General features: G+C 37.0%; 1 protein-coding gene across 1 annotated transcript in view; it reads left to right on the top strand.

Annotated features, from left to right (window-relative positions):
• The window catches only part of LIN7A (lin-7 homolog A, crumbs cell polarity complex component), a 47,780-nt gene that overhangs the window by 28,075 nt on the left and 3,489 nt on the right, over positions 1-16,216 (top strand). Inside the window, exons 3-5 of the mRNA XM_034063007.1 lie at positions 7,764-7,835; positions 10,152-10,361; positions 15,988-16,199. Coding sequence (XP_033918898.1) covers positions 7,764-7,835; positions 10,152-10,361; positions 15,988-16,199 — 494 coding nt within the window. The remainder of the gene's footprint in view (positions 1-7,763; positions 7,836-10,151; positions 10,362-15,987; positions 16,200-16,216) is intronic.

Here is a 16,216-nt window from a genome sequence, read left to right as displayed (position 1 = left end):
ACTGTCTCATCTCCTCGGGTTGTTAAATGAGTTTCATTTATATGTTTGAGCTTTTAAATGGGTTAGCTTCCCTGTTGCATGTGTGCAACATCCATGCAGTGTTACTTCATGGAAAGGGATTGTTATGGCAATTGTGAAAATGATAGAGATGTTAGGTTTTGAAAATAGATACCTCGATTTTCCAAATGCAAACATATAACTGCACACAGGCTAATGAAAATTTAGCATGTAAAAATATTCAGAATGCCAGGAACCTTGAATGACCACATTCTGTCAGATAAAAATAGCTCATTAATACAGACTGGTTGTCACAAAGAAGCCTTTTCTGTGAAGTGTCGAAATTCAGTAGCTGCAGAAAATAACTTCTGTAATACAGACTTTTTGGTACCTTCAGTAAGCTCTATAATATATCACATGCCTTCCTCTCAAATGTACTTTTCAACCACTTCAACCTTCATCGTACTCATAGGCATCCATTGACTTGTCCTTTTGACACTGACAAAAAAAGACCTCTTCTCAGCTTGCTCTCAGGGACAAAATGAAGGTGATGTGTAGTATACACTGTGAACATGGATGTGAGATAACCTAATTCTGCCTCTGTCGAGATTAATCAAGAGGTGTAGGCCTGTAGCAAAACAGGCCTTTATGATTCAATTCCTCAATCTTATGTAAGAAGAATAATAATTAAGGATAATATTTAAGAAGAGTAATTATTAAATTTATTGTAACCTTCAAGTTGTGGTGTGTATACATGAACACAATGTTCTTCCACAGCCAGTGTTTTTCTAATGTTGTCGATGTCCCTCACAGGGACTGTGATTTAGAAAGACTGTTTTCTCAGATTCTCTTCCGCTTTGATCATCCAAAATAGTCCCTTCCCCATTTTTTTTAAGTAACTACCGAAGATAAAAGTAGCTATTAACACGATGAAAACACAGTGTTAATGTTGGGGGTTTTTTATTCAAGTTGATAGAAAATGATCCGGCTTTCAGTTTCCCCATGAAACTACTGCTTTCTGGACTATCGTTCATGACAATGCTTGGTACAGCATCTTAGCTGGAGGTTGTGGCTCTGGTGGAGAAAACTTACTTTCATAATGTAGCTGTGCTTTTCTGAGCATGCTTATCACATGAGATAATTTAAAAAAAAGCAGAACACAGGCACAAAACCAGAAATTCCACTCGATATACAAAAGATGCAGAACTAAAAATACCATCACTACAGCTTTTCTGTTTTCATTGAGCTGCCACAGGTTTATGGCTGAATGGAAGCACTCTGTTATGTTGGTTTTGACCTGAAGTAAGAGGCAAAAAGTCATTATGAAAGAGGAAGAGTGGTTTGATAAGCTGCATACCTCCACACTACTTACATATACTTTTGGTTCTGTTTGACTTGTTTTGCTTCTTTTGTGTCCTCATCTGTTCAGGTGTCATCTTAAATGGTCAATTAGATTGGTTGGTGGGTTATTTTGTAGAAAAGCAAATACTGTTTGAAATCTCGATAAACCTATCATAATGGGCATAGACATCCAAAATGAGATAAAGACTTACAAATACTTCCAGTGGAGAAGAAAGAAAGATTACCAAAAGAGATTAAAAAGGCCTAATTACATCCAACAGTTATAATTTGAAATTGGACACATTTATCTGAGAAATACTCCATTTTTAATGGAAATGCTGTTAACCTGTTGATCAATTCCTGAAGCAAGCTGAAGACTTGAAATTCACAGACCTTCCTAAAGATTTAAAGCAAAACTTACTAAAACTTCCTAAGATGTAAAGCAAAGTTTATGATTAGTACACATCACCAGATGAGATTCCATGATTTATGCTGCACAAGAGGTTAAGGGTGACCAGAGTCCTTCATGATCTTTGCAGCATGTAAATTATCCTTGTCCATTGATGTGATAGAAGTATGATCTGAAGCAGGTGTTGAAGTACAGCTCTCGCGGTGTCTGTCCAGGCATATGAACCAACACATTTCCCTCCACAGACAAAAATGTATTAAGAATGGAAAATACTTGCAAGAGGTTGTGGGGAAGGAAAAAATGCCAAACAGAATGTGAAGAGGTAAAAATGATGAAAACAAAGTAGAGGGCAAAAAAAGACTTAACCTGTTTGTGCTGGGAAGAGAGGAGGAGAGAGGCCAGCAGCTATGCTGAAAAAAGGACATGCACACAGGTACAAGCTCTTCTCTCTGTCAATTGAGATATTCCTTTCCACTTGATATCTTCAAAGGGAGAAGAATTAATTTCATACTTTCCAGCATATGAAGACAATTAGGAAGACAGGGATTCAGCATAGTTGATGGCAGAAGCATCATACTGAGGTGTAAGTAAATAACAATTCTCTTTTGTAGCTTAGCCTCAGTTCTGCAAGGATGCACACTTGCATATTCCACTGACATGACTACATAAATGCAGTGAAACCAATTATGTCTTCCTTGTACTGATTATTCTCATGCTAGCTTTCCCCTCTGTACTGTCAGGCTTCTGTCTTCCCTTCCTTGAAAGACTTCTTCAAAATATAGATATTCAGTTCTATGTTGAAGCAATAAAAAGCATGACAGACAAACTAAAGAAACTAAACCTAGATGATGTCATTGTATGTGTTAAACATAATTTATCAATCTCTTTGCAACTTGCTCTTTCATTGCACCCTTTAACCTGCTTAGCTATGGCACTTAGACTGTGACTTACATACTATTTCATCAGGGGATGGAGCATTGAATACCTCTTACAAAGTTAATGGAACAGAATCATAGAATAGTTAGGGTTGGGAAGGACCTTAAGATCATCAAGTCCCAACCCCCCTGCCGTGGGCAGGGACACCTCACACTAAACCATGTCACCCAAGGCTTCATCCAACCTGGCCTTGAACACTGCCAGGGACGGAGCATTCACAACTTCCCTGGGCTACCCATTCCAGCACCTCACCACCCTTACAGTAAAGAACTTCTTCCTTATATCCAGTCTAAACTTCCCCTGTTTAAGCTTTAACCCGTTACCCCTTGTCCTATATTTTAATTAAATTGTCATTTTTAGCACAGCTTCGAGAATTCAGCAGAAGAGATGCTGCATCACTCAGGCTGTAAACAGAATTCTGGTTGTAGCTACCTTTATAAAACAGGCTGCTAAGTGCGCTGTTATTTCTGGACCTCCTCCTAAAGCTTTACGTTGACTTAAATAGGCCAGCCCAGTACTTGCTGCATTGTTAGGAGTCCGTATGGGTTAATTTTTGTTAAAAAGACAGCTCTTCAAGTACCTGTATGGCAGCCCCCTTCCCATGCTTCAGTAATGCTAAACCAGCTGCTTTGCATCCCAGCTGAATGTATGGAGATGAGAACCATCCTCATCATAGTAATATCCACAGCATCTGACTCACTACAGCTCCTGCTAGGAGAAGTAATAAGAGGTACATTTCTCTGTGTCAGCAAGAGCTGCCACACTACAAGGAGGAATAATTTCCAAGTTCAGATTTTCTGTTTGTAATTTTCCTCCCTCACTTTTTCCATAGTTTTTGAGTACTTTGGGAGAATAACTCGAGATTACAGTGTCTGAGAAGACTACCTGTGAAAGCTGAAAAAGTCTGAGATCTGTATTCCTGCTTTCAGGAGTATTTCTTGATGGGAGCATTGTATTCTCTGAACCACAGGAAGGAGGAAACAAAGCTGAATCCATCTAGCTCCACAGTGCAAATGAGAGCTGTGTGAACAAACCCGTCTGCAGCATGCTTTTACTCAATGTTCAGTGAACAGACACCAACAATCTTAGTAGAAATCACTGAAATTATCTGAAACATTACCATTCACCTTCCAGCTGCAGCTTTGCATCTTGAAACATTGACATTTCCCCTGTAATTTAATCTCTATAATTAATGAATTGTGGAAACTTTCTCTAGACACTAGCCTGTCACACTGTGTATGGAGTTTGTTGGCAAATAATACTACTAAACACTCATGAAGTCTTTTAGACACTCTAAAAAGAAATATCTGTACATATGAAAATAGATATACAGCTCCTTTTAAAACTAGTACCATACAGTAACCATACAAATAGCATAATGAGCAGCTGGCTGTAGGTGGCCCTGCTTGAGCAGGGATGTTGGACAAGATGATGTCCAGAGGTCCCTTCCAGCTGCAACCAGCCTGTTATCCTGTGATATGTTAATTGTCTTTCCTCAGCATATTTATATTACATAGTGATGTCTTTTGAAATGATTCATCTGTCATAGTCAACAAAGATCACTGTTTTAAAAGATTACTTTAGTAAATATTCTAAGGGATATTTCAAACACTTATCATTAAATTCTGCATCTTTGTCTTCTTTTGTACTGAGTGATATTTAGTCCAAATAAGGAAATCTCCAGAAGCACTTACAAGGACAGCTGATGGATGGCATTGTTAGATTCAGGAGAATCACTATATATTAAAACTGTAAACGTGTTGTCTGTAATCAGATGTACAGACAACAGTAAGCACTGAAAGGAAGGATTTTATAAAACCATTTCAATTACTTGTCATGTGCAGTGGATTGAACAAGAAGCTGTATCCACTCTGGAAGGATTTAAATGCCACCGAATTCAGTTTGAGAACAAAGAAATTTTCAGTTTATCTGTTCTGTGTACATAGAAGAGGCGGCAGAATGGATTCGTTGTGCACAAATCGTGGCTAAGGTGGTGCTGAGAACAGTGTAGATAAAGGGGTTAGTGTGGCTACAGGCAAACAAGGATTAGTGGGCTTTTTGTGCATTGCTAGAATGAGCAATGATTAGATCTGAACCCTACAAAGAGTTTAAGGGGCTTGGTGGAACAGGTACTGTCAATCTGTATTGGGTTGCTAAACTGGCTTAGTAATATGTTATGCAGGTGTATGCATAACAGTTTGTTCTTAAACTCAAGTTACATTAAACATTAAGTAACATTCAGATAGGAGAATTAAATTTACAGCTGCCTCAAGTAGATATTCGAGACTGGTCACATCTGTCTCTTATAGAGAATGAGATTTCGAATGCAAGACTTCTTTCCCTAAGAACTGAGCTATAGATCTGATGATCACTGGTAAGTCTTTGCAGAACACCATTTTAAATCTGTTAGCATTGAGAATTTACAAATTAACCCAAGGATTATATGACATTATTGGTCATATTTTTCAGAATTTTTGAGTCAGTTTATTCTCTTTTAACATGTTAGTTTAATCACACACTAGTGAGTTTGTTCTTTCATCGGGATGCAAATTAGTTAATCAGGATATTGAATATTATAAAGTCTACCAGCTAGATACTGGTAGGATGCAAACAATATAGAGTTCTATGACATCAAACCTATCAAATAATCACATGAACTTGTCATTATTGGCTCATCTTCATGACACTCTACGGTAGTAATCAATATTTTAAAGAACTTTTTAGTACCTCTTGCTACATCCGACATATTGTGGGCTGGTTTCAAAGCAATTTAATGTCATAATAGAGCAATAATCAAATATATGCTTTTAGGCATTATAGCAAACCACAGGATTTCTAGCTGTGCAAGCAAAACCAATGTGTACAGTTGGCTTTCATGCTTTAAGATGAAGAGGAACCTGCAGATATCAAGAAAATACAGTAAATTATCAGTCATTAAATGCATTATGGGTTTTGAAGTAACAAGTATTAAATGATTCATTACTGCAATTACACAGTATTCTCAGATAATGTAGTAGTGGTTCTTATACAAGAATATGTCCTACAACATAATTCAGTAAACGTTGAACTGATCTGTTCAGAATAATGCTGAGTCCGTAGATTCAACCCATTGTTATGATGGCATCATCCAGTACAAAGACAGAACAAACAAGAGATGCTTTAGAGGCTATAAAAGAGCTTTCTTTTTCCATATTTTTACAATTAAGGGCAAAATCCTGGCCTCTACTGAAGTCAATGTCAATTTTACCAATGGAAACAAGATTTAATTTCAAATGGAGAAAGAGGGATACTTTACTTTTCAGCTTGTTCCCTTTGTTCCAGTTTTCTTACTGGCCCAAGGTTTTCTGAATTAAGTCCTAGAATACTTATGTACTGCCAATAGTCAAAACAATAATTTTGCTGTAGTTTGAAATCATTTAATGTATTTCTGATCTCTAAAATGGATTGCATTTGTTATGTCCTTTCCTTTTTTGCCTTTCCCTTGTATATGATATTCCTCAAAAAAGATTTTGGGATCAGTCATCCCAAACCTTTTTACTCCGTAAGAGTGTTTGACTACCACTGTTTTGTCCACTGAGATCAGAAATGAGCCACGTCTTAATTCCATTTAGATGTTTGTAGCAATATGTTCATCAGTATTTAAGTTTTACAATACATAGTGATACATCGTGTTTGGAGATATATTATTATGATACTGCATAACAAACAGGTCATCAGGACAGGGGAATAGGGAAGTTTTACATATCAATAGGACAAGCCACTGTTTATAGGTCAGTTAAGTACAGGGTCTGACACCTTCTCTGCCAAAGTAACATTTACATTACCAAAGAGGGAGGTTTTGGCATTTCTGCTAAATTATCACCAAATCAGTGAAAGGTAAATATATTTTGGAAAGTATGATCAAATCTGCACTTCAAAAAGACCCTAAGGAAGAGATTGCTGTAAAAGCTAACACACTTTATCAGCAGAGGTTCTCTCTGAGGAATGCAGGCTGAGTCATAAGGCACATGAAAATTAAAATTCCCAATGAAGCTGGTCGAGAAAAAGCCCAAAGTAAATCAGCGTATAAGAACATTTCGTGAGGTTTGGTGGCTTTATAAGAAAATTAAATAAAATGTTTTGTTTGTTTGCATTCACCTTTTGTCTCTCAGGGAAAAAAAATGTTCTATATAAATATTTTTATATTTTGAGTTTGCTTTCAAAATAACTGGCTAGTGTTAAGGCACTTTTTGATATTTTTTCATCTAAGAGTGTGATAAATCTAGAGAACAAAGACGGGATGAGAGAGTCTTTTCCTTTCTCTTTACTGAAGATGCTTAAAAGGGAGAGTTAAGGACCAGAGAAAGTGGGCCGAGAGTGTATACAAGCAAAAAAAACCCCACAAAACCACAACAATAGGCAAAGTAGTACATGTACATATTGGCAGTGTTGATTTTATGCCATTTAAGTGAATGTACAATTCCTTTCTAAAGGATAATCTTACCCATTGTCCCTGTCTGACCTACCAGACTGCTAGCCCTTGTTGCCATTCCTAGCTATGGTTGGTGGAAACCAGTACTGTGACCTTTGTCTAAAATTTCATTTAATTTAATTTTTGCTCCCATTCTTAGGAAGCTGTATGCTGAGCCGCCTACTGTTAGGGCTTTTTTTAACATCAGTCTCCTAAATCTTTAATTCATAGGAAAGTTTGAAGAACAAAGAAGCCATTGTTAGAGATGAAGATATCACTCAAATCATTTCAGATCATTTGTATTCAAATCAGTTGCCTAGAGACACATAAGTTTTGATGATACAGAGCCTAGCTGTCCTGGTTTTGGGAAATGACTTGCTAGAAGTGGGAAGGGAATCTTGCTGGAAGATGTACAGTTAAGTTTGCAAAGTGTTGTGAGAAACACAGATTGATGTTCACTGTAAACCTCAGCATGCGTAAGTTTAGCGAACACTTGACTATGAAATTGTATGAATACAGCATTAATGAACCATAGTCTCATGAGGGAAAGGAACTGTCCTGTCTGGATTAATATAAAGTCTTTGTTTTGCTTCTATAATTAATTTAACTTTATTTTCATGAATATTTTAGGTGTATCAATACATGCATGAAACCATAACTGTTAATGGCTGCCCCGAATTCCGAGCCAGGGCCACTGCAAAGGTAGGATACGTGCAACTGTTGATATACGTGTTACCAAAGTGACCTAGTAATTGACTGTGCGCGTGTGTGTTTCAGGTATTCGTGTGTACACTGTAAGAAAATTTAGACATCAGTGGCAGCCCAGAGTCTAGAACCAGTGCTACTTCCCAGGTAACAATCATAATGGCAAATTTCAACCTTTATGCTGCTTCTGTAGCTTAAGAAAAGAGAATGATTTTATGAAATTTGATGCTTTTTGAAAAGTTGCTTTGCAAAAGCAAATCTGGTTCATTCTGCAGAACCCTGCCTGCAACAATCAATATTTGAATGGACTATTTTCCCATACATCTTAGCCAGAGAGGACACCGTGATTTGGGAGATAGAAACTAAAGAGTCAAAATCCCACTTTTAACTGATGGGAACTGTAGGTATTGACCAAGTGGTAAGGCTGAACATTGACAAGCCTGATCAAGAGACTCCACAGCCAAAAGCAAGCCCATTTTTTCTGATGCATTACCTGTTTTAATAAAATATATTTTGTCCATGTGGACTCACCTTTCTCATATCCTTAGACCATGACATTACTGCTACTACTAAAATAATACAACCATGAAAGAACCCATTTTATGTGCCCGTATGAAATAGACTCTGTTATTTCCATAATGTGCCCAGAGAGATACTTCCAAACAGGGAGATCCACCGTGGTTTTGGTTTTCCCATCATCATTTTGTACTTCACACCATCTTATAGGGTGTTGTAGCAGATTCTCTGCAAGACAGGTAAACCCACAAAAGCCATGAATCTGCTTTAGACATATTTTTTATGGGCCTACTCCTGTGAAGTTAGTAAAAAAACTCCCTGAAACCGTAATGGAACTAAGATTTTAGCATTACATATTTATGTTAAGAGGTTTTAATTTAAAGCTGTATCAGAAGATGAAGGTTAGGAGTGTATTACGAAATTATTTCTAGAGTGCTTTAGAGAAGCAAGCTGCACAATAGCCAGCAGATAACCTAACATACACTAAATTGTAGTGTATTTTCCTTACTAAATAGAATATTCTTTTCTGTAGGCTGTTCTGGTTTTAACCTTCTTCTAATTGAAAGTCAATGGTGAATGTGAATTTGTAAGATCTGTGGTTCTATATAGAGAAATGTGTATATGAAATCCTGATTTTTCTACACTACAGGTAAACACAGAAATTTTTGCTATGTTCTATAGTAAACAACACAGAAATCCAATTAGTGTTTGCCATTCTCATTTCTTATTCATATAGAACAGCAGGTTTTCAGAGCAATGTTTCAATATCGCAATTTCCTGGTTATTTCTGGGCTGTCTGCATTGCATTCTCCTAGTGCATTCATGTCTGACATAAAATGTATGCATGACATGGTCTGCATGTGCAAAAACATGTAACTGACAATGATCCATTATGTTACATCATCCACTAGCTTCTATTAAGCATAACCATTATCAGGATGCTCAAAAAACATCAGCGTAATGCAGAACTGTTTGAGCAGTTTGGAGTACAGACACATGTTGAAAAGGATAAAAGATTTTCATATTGTTTATTTCATGGTTTACTAAGATCCATATGTAGGAAAATACTTGTAGTGAAAAATAAATCATAAGATGTAGTATTTTTCTGGATTGCAGCTTTCCAGTTTGTTGCTCTTTATTTTTTCTTTTTTCTGAAGTAAGACTAACAATCTAGGATTTTTCTAATTGATTTGTAAATCTCTTGTCTTAATATTTAATTTTTCAACAAACGTTTTGATGCAATTAGTTTATAAAAACCCATATTCCTGTTTCAGGAATTAGTTCATTTGCAAGATTTCACAAAGATTATAAATGAAACTTTTCAAAATAAGAATATCCTTTTAAGACTTTTTTTCTGTGCCCAGGGAATAAAATAAATAATTCCATACATCTAAAAGCAGAGAAGAGGGTTAACAATGGAGTTCATGCACTTTATTTCAAGTAGGAACACAGTAGAGATCACATCATGTTATCCCACAGTAACATTTTTTTTCCCTATGAAAAGGCAAATAAGAAATGCACTAGCGTTCACCATCACACAGTCAGGCTTCCTGGTGCCCTACCTGTGGCTCTGCTGCTAACTTTCTGTCACCTAAACTCTCCTCTGCTTACTCCTTTATTTCAAAAGCATTGGCATGGACCTTAAAATTTTTAAAATGCTTTCAGAGAATTAGAAAAAGCCAGAGTAAGATACTGTAATGTTTTCACAGGAATTAATTCTTCCTGCAAATGAGCAACAGAGTTGTTTGTTAGCAGTGTTCTCCCTACATAGTCGAATCACTTGTTTTTTTCTTCCAGGCAACAGTTGCTGCTTTTGCTGCAAGCGAAGGCCATTCACATCCACGAGTGGTCGAGCTGCCAAAGACTGATGAAGGCCTGGGCTTTAATGTCATGGGAGGAAAGGAACAAAATTCACCTATTTACATTTCTCGCATCATTCCTGGCGGAGTGGCAGAAAGGCATGGAGGGCTCAAACGTGGGGACCAGCTGCTTTCAGTTAATGGAGTGGTATGTGGAAATTTGATAGTTTTCATTTTCATCTGGATTTTCATTTTTCACAATTGTTCTAATACTATGACTTAAAATGCAGCCACTTGAAACAAGAATTAGCTCTGTGAGAGATCTTCAGTGTGCATTTGTGGTGCAGAGAGGCAAAGCTGCATCGACAACTTTGTGCCACTGTAGTTTCTGTTGTAGTGGATGGTGCTTGGAGATATTCATTTCAAATCCACACCACATGCTTAATTTCCAAGGAAGCTAAGTCTTTCTTAATTGATAATTTTGCTAATTCCTTTTGCATTAAAAGTGTAAGAACAAACTGTCATGCTTACAGTAGCCTCTGAGGCACACAGCCATTTCCAAGCACAGTAATGCCTCAGTGGCACTTGTGCAGTCTTGTGACCTTCACAGCCTTTGAACACCCAATCACAAGAAGTTTGGAGAGCCCATTTGGTGCTGATTTGCAGTGGAAAGTGCCTTCCAGATTTCTTTCAGTGATATTCATCCTGCTATGGTACTTTTGTCAGAAACATTCAGCTGTACAAAGGTACACATACAGGTAGCATGTATTCTTATTAAAAAGGTACATTTTTTACATAGTTATTCTTCATGTAAGTCAATACTTCAGGGTTTTTTTGCAGCACTTTCACTGTAAATGTCAATATGGTGGTAAAATAAAAGGGCTGTTGGAATAGAAATGAAAAATAAGGCTCTGACTAAATGATATGGGTCAAGTTATGTCTTTCATTTTGCTTTTAGTTCCCTTTTACAAGGGAATGTAAAGTACTAAAAAAGTAAGAATACCCATTCATATAACCCTACAAGTCCCTTAATGAAAACATCATTATTTTTCTTGCAAAACATCCTTCTAAACTTCTTATTTAAATGCACAAAAGGCATGTAAGAGCAATTCCCAAATCCAGTAAAAAATGCAAGACTTTCCAACTTCTTTGATGCAAGCCCATAAGGAATGGAGGAAATACTGTTTTCTGCATGCTTTCACGTTGTCATCTGTTTCTCTCAACAACAGCTATTCCTTTCCTCTTTAAATACAATATCAGTGCAGCACTTTGGACTTTTTGCCATTTATCAACCATCATGTTCTCAAAAGCAAAATAATAGGTCTGAAAGCTTGCTTTACCTAGTACACAATGAGAAAGAGAAGATACAAAACAAAAAAGAAAAGCCACTGAAAAGATTATTTAGTCTCAGGGAAAAAGAAATCAATTGAACATTTAATAAAGTAAATTGCCTGAACTTCACTGATTGGAAGTAGATCAAATGATTTTGTTGTTGTTCAGCACTTCTTTCAATAGATGAATAAAAAGCCAGAGCAAAAGAGTTGATATTCACTAACTGATGGATGGTTCTTGAAAAATCATTTTACTGTCAACAGCATCTAGCAAAGCACCAGGGAGGAAAGTAGTGAACCTTCAGGTGTCAAGGTATATTGAATCTGACTCTGTTGTGCTGTTTGAAGAGAGTATCTATTTCATGATATTCTGTTCAAATAACTCTAGAATATATATTAAGCTAATGTAGGAAAAAAACTCACAGTATAAAATTCTCAGTTGTGTGTACGCACACAAGAAAATTGAATTAGAGATGCAACAGAAATATTTTTGTGTTCAGAGTCCAAACAACAAAATCTGAAGCTTAAATTACAGTTGCATACTTGAAATAATGCCTATGAGCAACTGTTCATAAACCAGTCTTGGGCTGAATTAAGCCCATACAATATAATTCGTAAAAAGGCAAAAATTAAAGAAGTGGTAATGTGTTTGCAGACAGCTTGAGACAGGAGGAGAAAGGTCTAAATTTAACATTGTTCACTGGGACTAGTTCACTCTGTGCTTCTCTTAATTTAGCTGGAGAAAAGCAAATAATATGCAGTATGTACAATACAACAGACGGCTCAGCAGTGGAAAATGAAGTATCTGTAACTTGTTTGTGGTCAGCAGTTGGTGGTTATCCAACTTTATAATTATCAACATAAAACTAGTGCTGTGTGTTCAGAATCCGGATTCAGTATCCCAGCATGACTGGGATGACTGTGTTCCTTGAGCTGTTTCACTGGTTGTTAAAAAAAAGTGTTTTCCCATTATGGGAAATGGGGATTTTGTTACATACTTTTGCCCCACACCCCCTGAAAGTAAAGGAAATTGAAAGCAGTAAGCTTGCAGATGGCTCAGCAAAGGCACTTGCTGGTGGCTTTTCATATCTGGCAAAGATTCTGCATTTGTCAGATACCTGGTGTGAGTCAGATACAGAAAGGGATGCAAAATAGGTTTATAACAGCTAATTTGTCACCCAAACGTTTGTTTACAGATACGTAGTGGATATATTCTCTTCAGTTTCTCAGTTTTGCGGTTAACAGTCTGATTCTCTTTTTTATTGTCTGTAAGAGTGTAGGATTATTTTCTTTTGTATTTATGACAAGTCTGTGAACCCAGATGCAGTAATGGTTGGTGTTTCCCCACACCATATCTGCAGTTCTTTCAACTCTTCTTGTCTCTGCAGTATTCACATCCTTTTTGATGCAATCTGCCAATGAAGTAATGGAAATAAAGGTGTAAATATATATAAACATGTGTGATCTAAAATTAAGTATGAAAGATACACATTCCAAAACAAATTCTTAAATCCCATGTTTGGTGGTCAATTCTAAAGTAATGTGAGTGTCAGCCTCACAATGTCCCCAACCAGCAAAATCCCTTGTATAGGCATGACTGATACCAGCAGGAGTCCTTCACCAACATAATGGTTTGGAGAAGTAGAAGAATTCAAACAGCAAAACAACTTCCTTGGCTGACATAAGCTCTTTTCCCTGCTCCAAGAGGCTCTGCTATTTCAGTTGTGCAGCTACTGCTATGCAGGTGGAGCATTTGGAATGCCTTGGAAATATGAGTGCAAGCAGCAGTGAAGATATTAAGACCAGGTATAGCAATCATATTAATAGCGGCTGAAAACTGTAGTGCTTTAGACCTGAGTTTGGTACGTTTGGAGAATAGGATTCATATTTAAGCAGCACTATCTTTTAGCTTGCCTTTTTTGTTTTCCCCTCTGTGAGCAGTAGAGCAATAGGCTTAATTCTGTATCATTACTATTCAGGTCAATGGGGGTTTTCCATTGACCTGGATAGCACAAAGTCAAACCATTCATTTCTAATTAGAAAATACTGGCTATAAACTAGAACAGGGCTAGAGGCAAGAGGAAAAGAAAACAGGCAATCGTGAATTAAGTGTAGTTTACTGAGTTGTATGAAATATTAAAGTACACCACTTTCTTGGTCCCCTACAGAACAGATACAATCACAATTGCTTATTGATGTCAGGTAGAACCATCCAACTCTTTGAAAGCAAAGGAGTATTTTTCCTTATTTCATGTAGCTTACAACTTTTGTTCATAGCCTGTTCTAAATTCATATTGTTGCACAACAAAACTGATCATGACAACAATGAATACACTGTCATTTCCTCTGAATGCCCATGCCATGTATCATACTGACCACAATTAACAAGCAAAAAATAAAACAATGCCAGATTGTATACAGTTCCTTTTAAGATGAGAACTGTGTTTCCAAAAGCCAGTCACAAAGCAATGAATTTTGAAAGATGGCTGGTTACAGGATGTGTTAGTTATGATCGTTTCTACCATTGAGCAGTTAGTTAGGTGGGGAATGTGGGGAAGAGGTTTTGTGTCTGTGACTTTTTCATCAAAACAATTTTTAAATTATCCTGTGCATCTATAACCTTTTATTATACTTTTCTTTGGAGCATTAGACACAGTCACTGCTTCTTATGCAACAACGGTTTCCTCTCTTTCAAATACTTGTAAGGAAACTCTTTCCTTCTCCAAATTACTTTTGGGGTAGGAGTGCTTGTTCAGCAGATTTATCCCAGTTACAAGTTCTAATGAACTTGGTCATCACAGATTATTCTTGAAGATCTTTGAACAGGAGACCTACAGGAGGAATTCTATGAACACACAGTTCAAAAATATGAAGTAATTTATTTCTACAATCAAATGCATATTTACTTCAAATTTTTCTCTGTTTCTAGTAATCATTTCAGCACCTGAAATGACATTCATTATTTCTCTAAATTGAATTAATATTTTGAAAGCATCTTAACATTTCTGTAAAAACTCTTGAGTACAGTTACTTGACCCAGACATGAAATTATTCTGTGTTCATATGTTGAATGCTATTTAAGAGAAGGAAGATAAATAGCAAGGTTATAAGTTTGGATGGTGTTATTTATATTATTTATGTAGAAGTGTGTTGTGTATGCTTTTTGAAGCTTTTAAGTCATTATTTCAGGCTCATTGTGCACCACCACAGAAGTAATTCTTACTCAGTGTTCTTGCACAGTGCTACTCAGTCAAATAAGAGAAGTGAAAACAGGAACAATTTTCTTACAACGTTTGCTATAACAATGCTCAGTTATTCTGTCTGCATGAATTGAGCTTCAGATATTTTTAATGCTGCTGCTTTTCTCTGGAAGCCTATGAGAATAGTTTAATTTTAAATAGCATGGTATACATAAGAGTTTTAAAACACGGCATGTCGTAAAACTTCGGTTTCTTTCATGTGGGAAGAAAATCACTTGTTTTTAAATGGTCTAAAATCCATGCGAAGATCGCAGTTGTGCAGGCTGTTTGTTGGTTTGTTGGGGTTTTTTTTGTAGGCAGAGATGATTCTGTTTGTTGGAATGTATCCTACAACACGTGTAGGCAATCATACACTGCTAGAAAATTTCCTCCTTTCTCTTAAGGTGTGGAATAATTCATATGCTTGAAAAGCACCCCAGTCAGTCCTCTTAATGGTAGAAATTAAATACTCTTTACACAGCTGAGTCACCTCCCCCTTTTGGAAATTTACTGGTTTAAACAGTATTAACATAGAAATTAGAGTTTGAACCCCTTTGGGAATACTTTTGATTGCACAGAAGATATCATCTTACTATAAAACAATTTTCAGAAAGGGATGGAAAATATATATTCCCCATCAATAACTTGGAGTGTTTCAGTTGTTAGTGTTTGATTGCTTACAACTAACCAAATAAAGACTAGTTTACTTCCAATAGAGAATCTGTGTCACAACAATGGTAAATGTGTGAGCAACACCATTAGCGGTCTAAAATGCGGGTTGCCCCTGGGAGCATGGTGTGCATACTCCTTTCAGCAGCTGCTTAATTACATGTCGTTCCCTGCAGGATCCCAAGGGATAAGGCATAAGAAAGGAATTGCCATTTCAAACTTGCAATTTCTTCATTTCTTGCCAACATTTAGGTAGGATTTTCTTTTAGTACATTGCAAACAGTTTGTTTGTGTTCTTGAAGATTTTGTTGACGTAAAGATTGTTGAGTATTTCCCCTGCTTTTCACACAGGTCAGGAATTAGGCTTGTAATGCAACCTAAAATAGATTTGGGTTATTTAAAACATGGAAATTAACACATTCCCAGCATGCATAAACCTTACTTAACACTTTCCCTTAATGGTCCCTTGAAAAATGGAAGGCATGAAAACTTGCTAAAACCCCAACAGCCTTTCCATATGAAAAGAGGACAGAGCATCTGTCAAAGAGGATCAAAGCAGCATTTGTGTTATTAAATCTGTTCTCTCTGCTCCCAGAGCGTGGAGGGAGAACACCATGAGAAGGCAGTGGAGCTGCTGAAGGCGGCCAAGGACAGCGTCAAACTGGTGGTCCGCTACACGCCCAAGGTGCTGGAGGAGATGGAGGCTCGCTTCGAAAAACTGAGAACAGCCCGGCGCCGGCAACAGCAGCAACTGCTCATTCAGCAGCAGCAGCAGCAGCAGCAAACTGCACAGCAAAACCATATGTCGTAGGTGAGAGGATCCA

The sequence above is a fragment of the Melopsittacus undulatus genome, chromosome 5 (assembly GCF_012275295.1).
Source record: "Melopsittacus undulatus isolate bMelUnd1 chromosome 5, bMelUnd1.mat.Z, whole genome shotgun sequence".
NCBI lineage: Eukaryota > Metazoa > Chordata > Aves > Psittaciformes > Psittaculidae > Melopsittacus > Melopsittacus undulatus.
This window is presented reverse-complemented; position numbering and strand designations above follow the sequence as displayed.